Below are 17,642 nucleotides of genomic sequence, written 5' to 3'. Positions count from 1 at the left end.
AGACTGACAGACTGACAGACTGACAGACTGACAGACTGACAGACTGACAGACTGACAGACTGACAGACTGACAGACTGACAGACTGACAGACTGACAGACTGACAGACTGACAGACTGACAGACTGACAGACTGACAGACTGACAGACTGACAGACTGACAGACTGACAGACTGACAGACTGACAGACTGACAGACTGACAGACTGACAGACTGACAGACTGACAGACTGACAGACTGACAGACTGACAGACTGACAGACTGACAGACTGACAGACTGACAGACTGACAGACTGACAGACTGACAGACTGACAGACTGACAGACTGACAGACTGACAGACTGACAGACTGACAGACTGACAGACAGACAGACAGACAGACGGACTTCCGGGACCCACTTTTTTGGCATTCTCTACCATCGTAATGTTATGGAAAAATATTACCTATCTCAACTTTTTTTTTTTTGTACGAATACATAACTTGATATATAGTACCTATATCGCAAGTAAAAATTGTATTCTTTTGGGAAAAAGAAAACAAAATAATTATTTTTTTTATTAAGTCAAAAATTGCTTGAAAGTTGTGGTTGTTGTACTTATTCCGAAAAAATATCGAAATAATAATTTCTGGGCCCACATCCAAGTAAATTTCGTCAATAGGTAGTACCACACAGACGTTTTATTTGCACATTTTGCTTATTATTTATTATTATTAATTATTGCTCACTTTTTTTTTCGAAAAAAAATTTTATATGTGTTATAAAGACAAGTAAAACTTAAATAAAATTTTTGCTTTTCAAAAAATAACTTTAAAAAAATCAAGATTGCCTAAAAAACCTAAAAATTGAACTGTTTCTAGCACCCTCTTGTTCTTAAGATAGCAAATTGAAATTTCACTACGTTAGTCTTAGATAAGTGGAACAAATTTAGCGGGTGGCCCGACTGAAAATCTAAAAAAAATATTTTTTGAACCACACAAATTATCTATAAGAATGTAACTTTAAATATTTAAATTGTGTGTCAGAAAATGGGTCTTAATTTCTTGTACATCCAAAAATTTGTAGATATGTATTTTTTTTCAAAATTTTAGAAACGATTTTCATTTTTTATTATTTTTTTAAAAACATATTTTTCAATTTTTTACTAATATCATATCTTTTAAATAAAAAGTAAGCAACTTATTTTAAGGCGAGTCGTTATGTGTTTTATTTAAAGATCGAATGAAAATAATAAATTCCAAAAAAACTTGAAAATGAAGTCAAAACATGTTCTTGGAAAATCCCAAACCTTTTTATAAATCGTAGTCACAACTTACATGGAAGAAATATAACATTTTATGCATTCAGTTCATTGCTCAAAAAATCACCCAGAAAAACCACATTATTTTATAAATTAAGTTCCCATTTAACCACCATCCTTTGAGTGTATCAACTGGTTTTTCCCTTACCAACAAGAACTCTTACAAACCAATGCGTCACTCTCACTGCTTTGGCCACCTTGTCAACAAGTGATTCAACAATGTCATCTACATACCTATATCCGTTAAAAAAAAAAACTGAAACTCTAATGAATGATAAACGAAATTACCATATCAACAACCCACTGCTATGAAATATTAATTTTTTCAGATATAATGTCAATCTAACGATTTATCTTTTAAGTGCAAACTACTAATACAATATTTGCTAGACTAATCAATATAAAAAACGAAATCCGTCAACATCATGAGATACATCAAAACGAACCAGATACATCCGATAGTGCTAGATATCACAAGTCACAAACTTAGAACTTATAGAGCAAACAAGTAAATGAATGCTTCTGGTCTCGATTGTCATTGTCATTGGCTCTTGTGATCATTTTCCGAATCGTTCACCTACTTACTTAAAATGGTGAACTCGTCATCAATCGAAGATGTGCGCTGTTTATTGAACTTTTCTTTTCTCGTTTGTATCTCAATTCCATTTAAAGTGATGAAGAGAAATTCAATAAAAAATATAGAAGCAAAAAAAAAACTCCTTGAAAGCTGCCGCATGCATAACTCTAATTATTCTACTCCATTCCTGACTGAAGCAGGAGAAAATGTTATAGAGATGATGATGATGGAATTTGTGAACAAAAGGATTCAAGAGGGAAAATGTTCGTTCGCATTCAAGTCTTACCAAGAATATTCCTTTTATAAGGAATCTCAAGAATTCACATTTTCTAATGTTATCGATGGAAGAACTCATTTCGGGCTCTATGAAACTTGTCAGAGAACTTAATTAAATACCATTCGTTGGCAGGGAGTAATAAAAAAAAAAAACTATTTATTGTTAGGAATGTATTACGCAATACCCTATTTTTATATACATAAACTAAATTTGTCTTTTTGTGAGTAAAGCTTCTCGTGAAACTTTAATCTTTAAAAGTCTGACAAACCCTAATAAAGTTGTTTTCACGGAAGTCCTATTCAGACTCAGAATCCGGGTATTTCCAACGAATGCAAACCAGACAAACAAACCTACAATACCCTATTTAAAAAGGTATTTAAATAATTGGATCCAAATTGATGACGTCCTATGAACTTGTGAATGAACATAGTAAGTATCTGTAGTATTTGCATAAATTCCAAAGTCAAACGATAAATTATTATGATGAAAACCACACACCAACGTGGGTTTTTCGAGATATAATTTTGTGTGTATTGTTGAATCTACGTGCATAGAGCTTTTATTTTATTTGCTTATCTATTTGACATTTATATGAAACGTGATAAGGATACGTTTCAGGAGTACCTACATAGACAAGTACTGTGAAGTGTACACAGGAAATCATTCTTAAGGAAGAAGTAGGTAATTTCATAAAACATTTTAAATGGTGAAAAAAAAAAACAAAAAGTAGGTAATAGTCTTTACTCAATCAATTACTTGAATTGGCAATCGAACACACCCACTTTATTGCGGAGGTGTGCAAAAAAAAAAAACACATAATAGAGTATGAGTGATTAATTGATGTAGGTATTGGGGGTATCAACCTATAATAAAACTCAATTAAGGGGTGATAACATTTCGATTTTGTGTAAAATGGCTTTAAGCTTTCTCAATTGGCGGTGCAAATAATTTATAATTGGAAAACTCGCGTTGTTAGAACCTAGAAATGGAATATATATTTATATATAATTGTTCAGTCTGATGTTCTGGAATGTAGATGGTTTTTAACATGCAATAATATTTATATTGAAGTTAAATTATATTTAGTGTAAAGATATAAAATCAGGTTGCTTCATAATGTTTGATCATACCCTTCTTAAAATATCAAATTCTCTGGTTTTCTTTCCGGTCACATTTTAGTTCTTTGTGTTTTAAATGTAACTAGAAAAGTCTACCATACGTGTCGTCCTGTACATGAAGCTGCAGCGATTTGCTTGAAATTTGGTACGGATAACTACAACTAATTTTTTAGAGTAATTCCAATTTTCTCGAAAACGGTTCTTATGGTGTTGATTAAATTAATTAAAGGCAATGCAGTCTGTAATTTTTACAAAACTAAATCCTTTAGGGTTTCCCAAAAAATGAGGATAATAAAAATATGGTATTTCATTCTTTTGTAAAAAAAAAACATTCACTGAGTTCGGCTCTTCCCTATGCATCGCTTTAATGGTTCAACCAATTTTTTTTATAAACACTGGTCTGGAAAATGTATCTTTTTTTTTCTCCTTCAAATAATTTTTTGAAATTATAAAAGATTTGACTTTCCTGAATCTAAATCTGGTTTTAGAAAAATTCTAGCGCGTACCATTTTTGTAAAATGATTTTTGAAAAATATGAGTAGTTTGTAGAAAATAACCCTTTTAGATTCGGTTGACCTAGTACAAAAAAAAAACTAATATTCGTATTGAGCTCAAATTTGGAGGACTTATTTTTCATAACATGATCTATTATGTGACACAAAATTTTTATTTATTAATTAAAGTTTACACTCATTTTAAGATACTAATTGACAAAAACAGCAAAAATATTGAAATCCTGCAGTTTTTAGTAAATCCCACATGAACAAAAACACTTTAATTTAGGAAAATGTTAAATCTCAACGCCCGTTATATGTATATAAAAAGTCAACCAGGAGCTGACCAAATTTTTTTGAATTCAAATTCAAAATCAGCATAGAAAAGTATACTTTTGTTCTTGGGAGAAAGAAATATGAATTTTTAATGATCAGTTTCTTTATGGTAAGATATGCCAAACCTACTTAAATTACACCCAGAGAAAAAACGCATAGTAATTTTTAATACGTTAAAATCGTCCTATGCTTAACTTACAATTTGTCACATCAATTTTTATAAGTGAGATGGCACAGTGGTAAAGCCTGGTACGCTGTTCGCGCTAAATTTTAGCCGAGATAAAATTCTCATACAAGTTATCGATAATTTGTATGGGATCCATTTTAGCTGAGATTAAATTTTTCGATAATTTGTATTTAGCGCGAGCTGCGTACCAGGCTTAAGGCACAAGCTTGTCAGCCCAGGTGTAGCAGGTTCGATCCCCAGCGGATGCCAGTTTTACTTTTATTTTTTTTTTTTTATGTGTGAACAACTTAGATTTAAAGTGTGCTACTTTGATTCAATCATTTTCCACTTTAGGCTACAAAATGTAGTGATTTTACATTGATTCAAAGTGGTTACAATGATTTTACCTTGTTTTTTTTTTTGGCTCAGTGTACTTAAACTTAGATATCTTCAATAAGAAAAGAGATATTGAGGAGATTGGAACTGAATTTGAAAGAACAAAATAAGTTCTTTTATAAACAGGGACTAGTTTAGTTGAAAAAGTTTACATTACGCCAAAATATTGCTTCGAAAACAGCAAAAACAAAATGGGGTTTCGAGATTTTCTAACAGGAATATCCTAAAAACGTGACGTGTTAGGCCAATTTTGACTTCGGATTCAGAATCAGCACATAAAAATCCCTTAGAAAAATATAGTTTCATTATAAGGAGGATTTCCTTGCAGACCAGTGAAATTAAACAGCGATAGTTCTGATAATATAATTAAGGGTTCATAATATATAAATGATTTTGAGGTATTTTTTTAACACATTTAATAAAAAAAAATCAAAATAATTTGAATATCATGTCAATAGTAATAGGCCATTTTATGAACAGTATTTATTTTACGATTAACATTCAGACTTTTGAAAATAATTGGTAGACCGATGGAATTTCTAATACCATATTAAATTGATAATTTGACTTCCTTAGCCAGCTCACTACTAGAGCTCCATACGAAGTTTGTATTCCTTTTCTTCTATTAAATCTGTTTTTTTATTTCAAAATCTACGAAAAAAAACATTGGGCCTTACCAAACATCATATTTAAAGCTCACTGAAGTATTTAACTGAAACTATTGTTTTTATGGACAACACGGTTGGTATTACAAGTCTGCAAATTAGATTTTTGTTCCTCGCGATCTACCAAAAAATCAGTACAGTGCAATTTTTTTGAGACCTAGAATGTTTTTACTGGTCTAAAAACTAAAACTCAAAATCTTTTAGTGAATAAAGAAATTGCATGGTGTTATGCATGCCTTATTCATTTTCCTATGCATTTGCAACATCAGTTTTAATTACATAATTAATAGAATTAATATTTAAATAATGTAGTTAAAAGTGTAATCATGTTAACGCTCAATAAGGTTTTATAGGTATATAATTAATTTGCTTTCTTTATTTATAAGGAAGTAAGAAATACTACCGTTAGGAAAATTCTGTTATGATCTCCAATAAAATAGTTTTTTATCTCTGGTTATTAATTATTTTAATGAATTTTTCGTCCAGATTTGTGTTGAAAATTGTAAGTAAGGTACTCGTATATTTCTTTGCTTTTCAGAAACTCAGGATTCGTAGAAAGTTTTTTTTCACTATTTATTCACATCCAGTGAATTGTACATATCATGATCTGTTTGTCGTAGTCGACTTATTGAATAATTTAGTCAACTGAATAAAGTTAAAGATTGTTCTAAGTCACAAAAAGCAAATTTTACAGGGCACGATTTTCTAGTTTCAAATTGGTTTAAAGCGACAATTTTCTGCTCGTTTGCCATTCAAGTTATGTTTTTTATAAAATTTGTTCTTTTCTCTTGAATAAAATATACAAGTTTACCTCATTAGTAGGTGCATACTATTATTAAATATTGGACATAGAACAATTCCTATACAATTACGTTTTTTCCTTAAATAAAATGTGGACTTAGAACAAAATATAATGGGACTTAGAACAATCAAGAATACTCGGGCTCATTTTCAAAAGGCTACTTCCCTGTATTTATTGTTCTATGTCCCATTAAATTACATTATCTGTGGAATGAAATTTTTTTGACAAAAACTGGTTTTCAAATTCAGAAAGAACCCCCTCAAATTATTAAAACTGCACCATTAACTTATTTTCGGTAAAAAGTGGATTTAGAACAATTTTGCTTTACGCCGACCTTGCTTATACCTATAAAAAAAAACTTTTCAAACTCACCATTGAAAAAAGTCCTGAAGCCACCCACACAACCAATGCTAAATTAACACTGCCCGTGTGCATAAGGACACCTGTTGGTGAAACAAAGATACCCGAACCAATAATTGATCCGACAATCACAGTCACTCCATTAAGCAGGCTCATTTTAGCTTTCAGTGTGACTTCTCCACCTCCATCACCTGAAGGTTTCTCATCGCCATCACCACCGCCGCTACCGCCACCGCCATTAGTAACGGAGTTTTGTCTTGATGAAGATTTGTTGTTAAGTGATTCTGTTTCCATTTCTATTGTGTGTTTATAATGTGAGTGTATTTAATTTCTTTTTTTGAGTTTAACACTTTTTTTTAGAGATTTATTATCTCTTCTCTTTAGAAACCAGTCTTTAAATCTGAAATTAAATTTAAAATAAAAAAAAAAATATTTATTAATAAAATTTTATTATCAAGTATTTTGTTTTTTTTTTTTTTATTAGAAGTTTAAATGATTTAAATTGAATTTAACACTTTTAATTCTACAATATAAATCAGTAATTTAATCTGTTTTGTAAATATTCAAGGTCATAAGGTTTTTTAATAAATAATTTTATTTCAAGTTCTAAGTTTCAATTTAAGATTTATTAAAAATTTAGAAAATCTACAGTGTTATTAAGGAGATAACCCTACCAAAGAGAGCAAGAATGACTACTTTATCCCATCATTCTTTAAATAAAAATGATAAAAAGCTAAACATTTCGCATTTGTCTTATCATATTTGACTGTTTATATTTGCTTAGAAGCAGTCATTTATATTTTTCTTAAACTTTTTCTATCTGCCTAAAACACAAGCATAAGATTGAAATTCATATAATGTGACGAAACTAAAACCATTTATCATTTTATGATCTGGAAAGAATTGAATCTTCTTATCATTTAGGGTTCATTGTCAGTTTTGTTTCTAAAAACAAACAAGTACAAATGATTTTAGTAGAAAAAGTGACCCCAATTTGAATGAAAAACAACAAATGAATATGTTTGTACTCTTTAACTGACTTTTCGGTTCATCGTCATTCAGTGTTTGCTATTGATGTTGATAAGCAGAAAAGATTCTTCCAAAAACTGGTTGATTTCTATTTTGAGCGGAAAAAACAGTGATGCAAAGAATTACTTACAGTACCTACTGGTATTTCTATAAAAAGAAAAAAAAAATTTATTTTCCTGAACTTTTTACCTACATGAACATTTTTCACAGAGCCTTAAATTGATTATGTAAATTTGGCATGTTGTTTTGAAGATTACAAAAAGTTACACATTTTTTTATAAGTCATCATAACTAAGAGATTAACGAGTTGATTTCTCATTCCTTTGCTTGCAAAAAACAGTAGGTAGGGGAAGTGGGGGCAAGACCGCCTATGGGGGCAAGACGGTTTTCGTACTATGTTGTATGAAAAAAAGTAAAATTGGCAACACTTGCAATATAAAATAGGTGCCCTTTGGTACGATCGATCACGTCTGTAAGTTTTAGCAATTTCGGTTAAGACCCCAAAGAGTTACGGTAAATTTTGTGATTTTTCATCAAATTGTTATCGTTCATGTGAAAAGTCAGTTGTATTTTTGACACTGAAATAATTAAAATTTTTAACTTTTCCTTTTTTTATAATAGAAAGTGAATATTAAAAAGTATTTTCTGCGAAAGAAGGAGTCATAAAGATAAATTAAAAAAAAAAAATAATACAGAACATCAAATATGATATGACTGGGGTAAGACCGCCCATGGGCGAAATTGGAAGCTCTGGTAGCTTAAACAAAGTGAAAAAAGAAGTTCAAAGTTAAATCTTCCGAAAAGCTAAGCAATAGGCGCCAAAAAATACTGTAATTGATGATTCTGATGAAGAGGACTTTGCAGATTGTATTTGTACCTTCTATCTGCAACTGTTTTCTTGATCCAATCCAAAGTGTTGTTGGATTAAGTGCAAAATGTGTACCAAATGGTACCAAAAAGCTTGTGCTGGAGTGAGAACTAATATAGCATAATTGTGTTATTATTACAAATAGGCTGCATTTAAAACAATACCGTTTTTTATTAGTTGTTTTTTCAAAACGTATTATCTTTTGTTCAGTATTTTTTTATTTTTTATTCATTAATTTTTTATTCATTAAATTTAATGAATAAAAACTTTATTCTATTTAAAAGATCTTTTTTATTGGTTTTTTTTTGCCCCCACTTCCCCTATTACATTTTGTTCTTTGAAAAGATTTATGTAGGTACGTTGTTGAAATAAACACCTTGCATATGTATATTTTTAAGAATTGGCATTAGATTGTCTTCTTGCGATCCACCACCAAAAGACTTAATGGTTAGTGCGTTGGAATATTGTGCCAGAGGTCTGGGTTTGCATCCCAGCCTACACCACCTAAAAATATTTTTTTTAGGAATACTGCCTTTTGCCAAGAGTATCATTGTCATGAAAAAGTGCATTTCTGTTTATCAATTTGGACTCAGTGGTTAATTCTGGAAAACAAACTAATAACATACTTTTGTATGTGAGAGAGTTGGTAGTGACTAGACTTTGCTCTTCATGGGGTATAGCACCACATTTTTTTTTTTTTTAGAAATATTAATTTGTAGGTAAGTTAAATATGTAAGCAATGTCACAATATTTTTTTTTTAAGGAATACCTTGCATTAGATTTTTTAAAATTACTTTCTAAATTTTTGTGAAGAATTTTCTGTACTGGAATATTAACATGAGTTTCGTTGTTTTTTTATACTCTTAATGAAGTTGTTTTCCAAAATTACTTCATTATTATTCCTGAAATAAATGAAACCCTTGTTAATACTCTACGGATTCTTCATTAAATTTTCAAAACTAAATTTCTCTTTTAGTTCAAAACTGTTAATTTAATTTGTTAATTTAATTTAATCAAATTAATTTAATCATTAATGTTGAATAAAAGATTTTCGGAAACTAACACGAATTTTATGCTTTGTTTGGTATAAATATTTTAGAAATCAAAGCCATTAAAAACATCATTGTTTATTTTGGCCCACCTAAGTGGGAAATTATTTGACAATCGATCGGTTAAAAGTCACAGGAATTTTGTGCAAACTTTTAACTCACTTGGGTGTGTTGGAATCTCCATAATTGAATCATTTATTTTCAAAACATGATAAGTCCATGATTTTAAATTTTGCAGGAGAAGAAAAAAACGTTCTATTTTCTTTTGATGTGTGTAGCAAAATTTATATATTCTGTAGAACTTTCACCTAGGTACAAAATACCGTTTCGTTTTTAACTTTTGGAGCGATAGTTCAAAAGATAAAAAATAAAAACGCTTTTGGACTTATCATCCTTTGAAAATAAACGGATGTGAAATTACTTTTAAAATGGGTACACAATTTTGCTTTCATCTCCAGTCTATCACAAAATTGTATTTGAGATTAAAATATAATGTCCGGAGTGCTTCTTTAACTTTAAAGAAACTTTAAACTTAAGATTTTCAGCCAGTAGCTTAATATAGCATTTACACATAAAAAAAGCTGTTGTTTATTTTCAAAAGATGATAAGTCCAAGACTTATTCTGTTTTTGATACTAAAAAAATATTTCACTTAGCTGTAAAATCGGATATAGATGGAGTAGATACTTCATTATTTTGAAGATAGACGTGGTTATCCCTAGAGTAACAATTTAGTCAAAAAAAACGAATTTTGAAAAAAAGTGGACTTATCATGTTTTGAAAATAAATGATTCAATTGATTTGTGGACCGAAATGCTCATTGTTTTTAGGCCTGTAGATATTTGACCTTTCACCATTTTTAACATTCATGTCTTTGAAGTTATACTTCTTTTGCGGCGTTAGGTTAGGGTATGCAAATTTACTTTAAAAAAAATATGTCAAAGGGATTACAAAGGAGCACCATCTAGTGCTCATAACTGTAAAACAGTTTTGTTATAGTATTATTGTTTTTTTTTTTCATTTTTTTTGTCGAAACACTCGCGAAGCGAAAGTTCAGATCTAAAAAGGAAATAACTAAGTGGTGGCAAAAGTGACTTTTCTCTCTTAGACACTATTTTACAAGTGAAACCACCTACTGCGCTTTAATGCTCAACTGAGGACATCGAAAATCGATTTCAAATAGAATACATATTATTTATTAAGAGTCATTAGAATATTCTCATAATCCAATTAATCATCATTTCTAAATAAATGTCAATAACCTACATATTTGTTTAACCCTTCAATTTCTTAACTGTTTTTAAAATGTTAGTTGTTTGTTAAGCATTATAGGTGTTATTGCAGAACATGGTACTAGTAAACTTTCAAGTAGGGTAGAAGGGGGAGCATTTGCCAGTGGGGTACCTTTGCCAATCCAGGTTTTTTTCCAAACCAACAGAATATTAAATACAGAAAAATCATTTTGTGTTGCACATTTATGATTGAAAACTTTGCACAAAGTTTGACAGCTTTTGGCTGGACACGAAATAAATTAGACGCTTGTGTTAGTTTTTTAATGTTGAGAACCAAAATATGAAGGTACATAACCGTCGTAAATTGTAAGTATTTGTCGTGTTAAATTACTTTTTGATACAAATATCTTTTCAAAATTATGTGTACTATGCTGTGTAGAAGCGATTTTTTTACTGTTTAACTTATAAAAAAGTTATAAGTAAATTTTTGAAAGATTAGCTTGTGGGGTGCATTTGCCATTCGTTTTTGGGTAGGTTTTGCTCTGGCAAATGCACCCCATGGGGTACATTTGCCAGAAGCAAGCTTCCTCAAAAGAGGATGGCAGAATCCTTTAAAATCAGTCCCTTCTTCGTATTTTCAGCTAAAAAGAAGTTTTGTTTATGAATATTGGTTTTATTTGTATTAACTTTGATATTTAGGTAACTGGCAATCCCTCCCCACCCCCGTGGCAAAGCCTCCCACCTGGGGAGGCTTTGCCACATCACTTTTCGTTTTTTTGAATAAATTATTAAAAATAGAATTAATTAATATAGCAAAATGAAAAAAATATTTTAGTGAAGATAATAAAGTCAATAATAATATCAGATATAAAAAAATTAAAAGAAACGTAAAAACTTTGCGTTAAGTCAATTTTCCTAAATCCTGGCAAATCCTCCCCCTTCTACCCTACCTTTGATTACGGTGAAACTAATTATTATTTTTTATGTTTAGTCGAATCACAAACTTGGTACTCAAACAAGTTCTCAGATATGACAAAGACAAATCATCTCGAACATGATCCTCGAACTAAATTTATTTGTAGCATGTTTGTGTGTCTATGGCTTGTTTTACTGAGTAATTCTCAGTTGTTATAGTACACAATATTGTCGAAAAACATACTGGGAGCTTGGACGATGACCAATAACCATCCTAACAAAATGCTGATTCCTAGTCAATGTTATTCAACCTTCCATCCAATCAATCCATTTTGTCAATATTTTTTGGATGGATTTTCGGTAAATATTTTTCTTTCTGAATGTGAAGCTAATGTACTTATCATATATTTTTGTATTAAAATAAGCGGTGGTTCCATTTTATCAATATTATGACATTATATTATTTTGAAAAATTTGAATGACACATTTCTTTCTGTGACGTATTTAAAATTATTTTGTTTGCATCATGGAATTTTATTTTTGACATGAATTAAAAAAATTATCTCCATAGCTTCTTGACATTAAAGGTTCAAGTTGTTGTTATATGTTTCAATTTGATTAATTTGTATGTTATAATGATGATTGCGGTGTTTGAAATCACTCTACATATTGTATTGATGTCCAACAATGGGTTGACATAATTAATGAACAATGAAATCAATCAATCAATCAATCAGTCAATAACTAAGGGCACCATCGAATATACTGAGACCACTTTTTTTTTAATTTAAAATAAATCCTTTACTATATCCAAAGAACATTTTTCAACAATAATTATAGACAATAAGGGTGCAAGATAAAAAAGTGTTTTCAAAAATAGTTCTTTCCGTTTCAAAACCTTTTACGTACTAATCGTTTTATTACTTGCGATATAGGTACTATACTATACTACACTTAGGAGCAAAAAAATGGAATCAAACTGGGTTTTGTAAAAACGGTAATTGATCAGGATGTAGTTGACACACATGAATGTTAATGGTACCATTGAAAAGCTTGAAATAAAAGCTTTAAGTAAATGAACTTAAAAATCTGTTCACTTTATAAAGATCCAATCAACATAAATGAATCATGTTAGGAAAAAAGACTGAAATTGAAACAGAGTGTACATCCTCTGGAAAATTTAACATTAAAAAAATGAAGTGCAATTTATTGACAGATAACGCTAATACTATCGTAAGGAAAAAAAGACTGCAATTTGAAACAGACAGTATCTGGAAAATTAACTTAAAAAAAAAAAATTAAGTGCAATTTATTGGAAGATAGCGCTAATACTATCGTATGCATTTTTATATTTTCCCCAACAATTCAAAGTAAGAAATTCAAGCTTTAAAATGAGACCATGAGACTTTAAAGAAAAAATATTTTACCATTGGAATTTTTGTTTTTAATATAAGAATTTATTTGATTCCGTTTTTTTGCTCCTAAGTGTATATATATATAGGTATATCAAGTTATGCTTCGTACAAAAAAAAAAAAAAGTTGAGATAACATTTTTCCATGACATTACGATGGGAGACAAGCCAAAAAAGTGGGTCCCGGAAGTCCGTCTGTCTGTCTGTCTGTATAAGGAGCTACAGCCTAAACGGATGAACCGATTAATGTCAAACTTGGTATGTAGGGTAATTTGGCGACTCTCCAGAGGGTTTTTTGGAATTAATTTTTTTGGACCAAAAATAACGGTACTTGTCATATACCGATTTTAGTAAAATTGAAATATCTCGAAAACGGCTCCAATGATTTTGTTTAAAAAATTCAAATGTTAGTTTTAAGATAAGGTCTATCTTTAAATGAAAAAATTTTTTTGAAAATCATTATTAACGGTACCTGCCATAGAACCGTTTTTTTCTAATCCGATTATCTCCGAAACTGCTTATTCGATGTCAACGAAACTTTTTGTGAAGAAGCATTTATATAATTTAAATACAAAACAAAAATAAAATTTCCAAAAAATAATTTTTGGATTTTTAAAAAATTTTGAAATTTTTATTTTGAAAAATCAAATTTTCGAAAACGGGACGGGATTTTTTTTGAAATTTTGTTTTCAGATGTTGATTAGTGATTTCTACAAAATGGCATACCAATTTTATTTTAAAACTTTTTTTCCAAAAAATTAGTTTTTTAAAAAAAGGCTCTAACGATTTTGAAAATTTTTTCTAAAAATGCATGTTAATATATCAATTAAAACTGCATACTTGTTTTATAGGGCAATTTAATTTCAGATTTTATTTTATTTTTTTTTTTAAAACGAATTTTTTTTTTCCAAATTTCTATATAAAAAGTCTTAAAAATTTAAGCAACTTTAACTCTAAGAGCAAGTTCGTGCGACCCAGTCGTGCATTTTATTTTTTCTGTACACTTGTACTGTACACAAAAGCATTATGTGTTGATATGTGAAAAATTTAGTGAGTCACTAATGTTTCCGGTGTTTAATTTGCAATTATTATATTTAGTGAAATATTGAAAAAGATATTCGTTTTGAACACCTGTATAAATTGTCAAAAGTATGTATTTTCCATATCAAGCTACAATGTGTTTCAATAAATCTATGTCACTTTGTTTTAGCTTCACAGACCTTTTTTAAGGATTCGGAAGTTGACTATATTAATCGGTATCTTTGAGGTTGATTGACTTTTTGAACATCAATCGATGTAATTACTTCGCTATTGTTAGACCTTTCTATAGATTATATTGTATAGATTATCTTTTAAATGGAATGTTAAACAATAGTCAGAAGCTATCACAAAAAGGTTGTTTCTATGGTAATGAGTTCTTTATTTGTACACCTGTATTGTACATTAATATATCTTTATTTTTTTTTTTTTTTGATTATTTTTGGTCTAAACACGTGATGGATATAATGTATCAGATTTATTTTTGGGGGACAAATTTCGCTTTCAGTTATATTAAAAAATCAATAAATTCAATATACACATATGAATAAATTAACTCTAATTATAGGGGTTTTCGAAAAACCGGTTGCATTAATTTATTCTAAAAAATAAACAAAACAGATAGAAGTTGTGTATCAATAAAGATTTCGCGCAATTTAAACTTGAGAATTTTGACAGAATTTATAAAAAGAATTAAAATTATTGTAAGTGGGTGGTTGTTTGCAGAAACAAATTTTTGTTTATTTTCAAAAATGCAAAATTTAAAGGCGTTGCACTTCATTTGGTTTATTTTTTTTTATTTTTATTAAATAAACAGTTTTAATGATTTGTGAAAAAAACAAAAGCTGATAAATTAATTGTTTTTGTTTTCGTTTTCATTAAAGAATATAACAAATTCGATAGCATTTTTTTTTTCGTTACAAAATAATGTCATGGGAATTGGACAGTATAATAATGGAAAATTAAATGTATGTTAAGTGCAAAAATGCGAAACAAAAATGTTTTTAAATCATTTCGATGGCATGATAGAAAACAGTTAGCAAAGATTTCAATAAAGTGTTTGATCTATGAGTGCATTGTATGCTAATCAGTTTGTTTTGTAAGTTATATTAAAAGATGCATAACTGCATAAATTTTATCAATATAGAGAGGTCAAGGTTGTAAGTAACTTTAAAATCAACATAGAAAAAGTTATTTAATAACATAAATCAGCAGTTTTTTTTCTATTTCTTTTAGACACTGGGGTGTATACGTACTTTTTTCTTGTGATTTAAATAGATGAGGTAAAAGTTTAGAAACTCGAGAAAACAATTATCAGGCATGACATAAGAATTATAGAGAAGTTCGTTTTTCTGTTTGTATTCTTGAACTGCAGTCTTAACACTATGTATGATTTCTTAAAAATGAAAAAAAAAACTTTCCTTTTTTCGTAAATGGCTCTAACGATTTGATTTAATTTTTTGTGTGTTCTCTAAAAAATAAGTTAGTACTTTTAATTTTTTTCTTTTTAAAGTTTTTTTGCTGTACAACAAATTATGTCTTGATTTTTGAATGAAGCAAGCCCTTGCACTTATTATGCAATACAATTTTTTAGAAAAAAAACCAATTTGGAAACATTTGAAAAATATTTAGTACCTACGTCATTCAAATAAAATAACACAAAAAAAAATCAATGACGACATTTCAGGAAACAGATTAAAAAAAAAATTAATTATTTTTAATTCCAAAAATGTGTTTTTTGAACACCATCTTCATGATTTTCTTCTTAAAATGTGGGATTAAAAATGTTATAGAGCTCTTCCAACAAAAAAGTTAGAATATGTTTAAAGAATTTACAAAATGGTATAGCTAATCGATTGTTTCTGTAACTAAATTTTGTTTTAGTGGAGAATTATTTTTACGGAATTTTAGATGTGCTTCATTGGAATTATTTACACAATTAATTTAATTTTTTAACAGTAAAAGAAATTCAATTTATAATTTTTGTTCCGGACACTTTGGCGTATACGTACTTTTTTTTATAGAAATAGTTTTTGGGATTAAAAAAAAACCTGTGGAGTGCCTAGCTGGATAAGATAAAAGAGAAAAATGAAAGCTATATTTTTATAAGTATAACTCCTATAAAATGAACCGTAAATGAGTATAACTTCTTATAATACAATAATTATTGTCATCATAAAATGTTTAAATTTATTAAAATAGACTCAATTAAACAATGAGTGTAAGAAATTTATAATATAGAAGCGGATATTGTTTTTTTGGTAATTAAGTTTTCAACCAATGTTTTTTCGTTCATTTGTTCTGTTTAAAATAATTTTTGATTTATTGTATAAAGCTCATTTATTGTTAAGCTCATTACAATTTATAAATTAAATTCCTATTTTATAAACGTCAATAAAATGTTTGTTATTTATTGAAATGCCATTAAAACCAGGTGTAACACCTTAAATAATTAAAATATAACATGAAATCTACCTTTACCATTATGAAATCATAAAAAAATTACTTTTATTCAAATTCAAGTTTACTTAATTTACATTTTTGTATTTAATTTCTTTTAAATGTATAAAACACTAGTTAAATTACATATATTTTATTTGTTTACTGAGAGTTGTAGAATCTTGTTTTGAAGAAATAACAAAAAAAAAAAAAAAACCACACAAGTAGACTGTTAAAGGTTGTTGACTGTTTTGTTGTCTCCTTCTATAATTTAAGATAAATTAATAAACAGCTCGATTAAAATTACATAAATTAAAAAAACATTATTATTTGTATAGATTAAACGTCATTATGAAAATGATATTTCTATGAAATAATATTAAGCCAGATATTTCTTTAATAAGCTATTCAACGTGATTTTCTGGAAAGTGAATCATCGATAAGTCGATATATTAGAAGATTGACTGCCTGTATAACTAAGGGCTGTAATATCAACCTTTGCGGTAAGCAAGAATGTATGAAAGTATTTCATTAAACAAATTTTGCATTTGGTTAAGAAAAATACACTCTATTTAAGATAATAAATCAATCACGACAATTCCCTGAAGTGTGAATCAAAATTGGTTACTACTCTAAATACGTTAAAGTTTCGTTTTTTCCCCAAATAACGACTCTTATAAACATCAGAAAAGATGTATTTTTTTCTCGAAATTTCTACCCCAAACATAATTTCGACAAAAAAAAACTTGCTGTGAAAATGATACATATCAAATTAACCATTTCAACTTACAAGTCTATTTTTTTTTTTAAATCACCGAGCATTTAACTAAATTACAATTTATTTTGAAATTAAATTTAATCAGCTTCAATTGGCATTTAAGTGAACTCTATTCAGCTCATATTAGTTTTAATTTTTTCAAACAGATATTTCAAAGAATAAATTTTGGCACTTCATGCGTGCTATTCATAATCGTATCAAACAACAACCAGAAGCAAAAAGAAAAAAGCAATCATGGTTTCCATGACTTTGATAAGGGATGTGAATTGTGAATTGTTGTGTAGTAAATTGCTTATGACGTTTAAAAAGCCTACATACTCGTAGATCTATATAAAAAAATATTAATATGAAAAACATTTATGAGAGCTTAGCAATTTTGAATGCTTTCAATCAAA

The 17,642-nt window shown here is 28.8% G+C and overlaps 1 protein-coding gene across 2 annotated transcripts in view; it reads right to left on the bottom strand.

Moving 5' to 3' along the window:
• LOC129913476 (Y+L amino acid transporter 2) overlaps positions 1-17,642 on the bottom strand; it is a 53,260-nt gene that overhangs the window by 13,117 nt on the left and 22,501 nt on the right. For both annotated transcript variants that reach the window (XM_055992173.1, XM_055992172.1), the window contains exon 2: positions 6,501-6,888. In XM_055992173.1, coding sequence (XP_055848148.1) covers positions 6,501-6,782 — 282 coding nt within the window. In that variant the 5' untranslated portion in view covers positions 6,783-6,888. The remainder of the gene's footprint in view (positions 1-6,500; positions 6,889-17,642) is intronic.

Source organism: Episyrphus balteatus, chromosome 3 (genome assembly GCF_945859705.1).
Source record: "Episyrphus balteatus chromosome 3, idEpiBalt1.1, whole genome shotgun sequence".
NCBI classification, from domain to species: domain Eukaryota; kingdom Metazoa; phylum Arthropoda; class Insecta; order Diptera; family Syrphidae; genus Episyrphus; species Episyrphus balteatus.
Note: the sequence above shows the minus strand (reverse complement) of the source record. Positions and strands in the feature narration are given on the sequence as shown.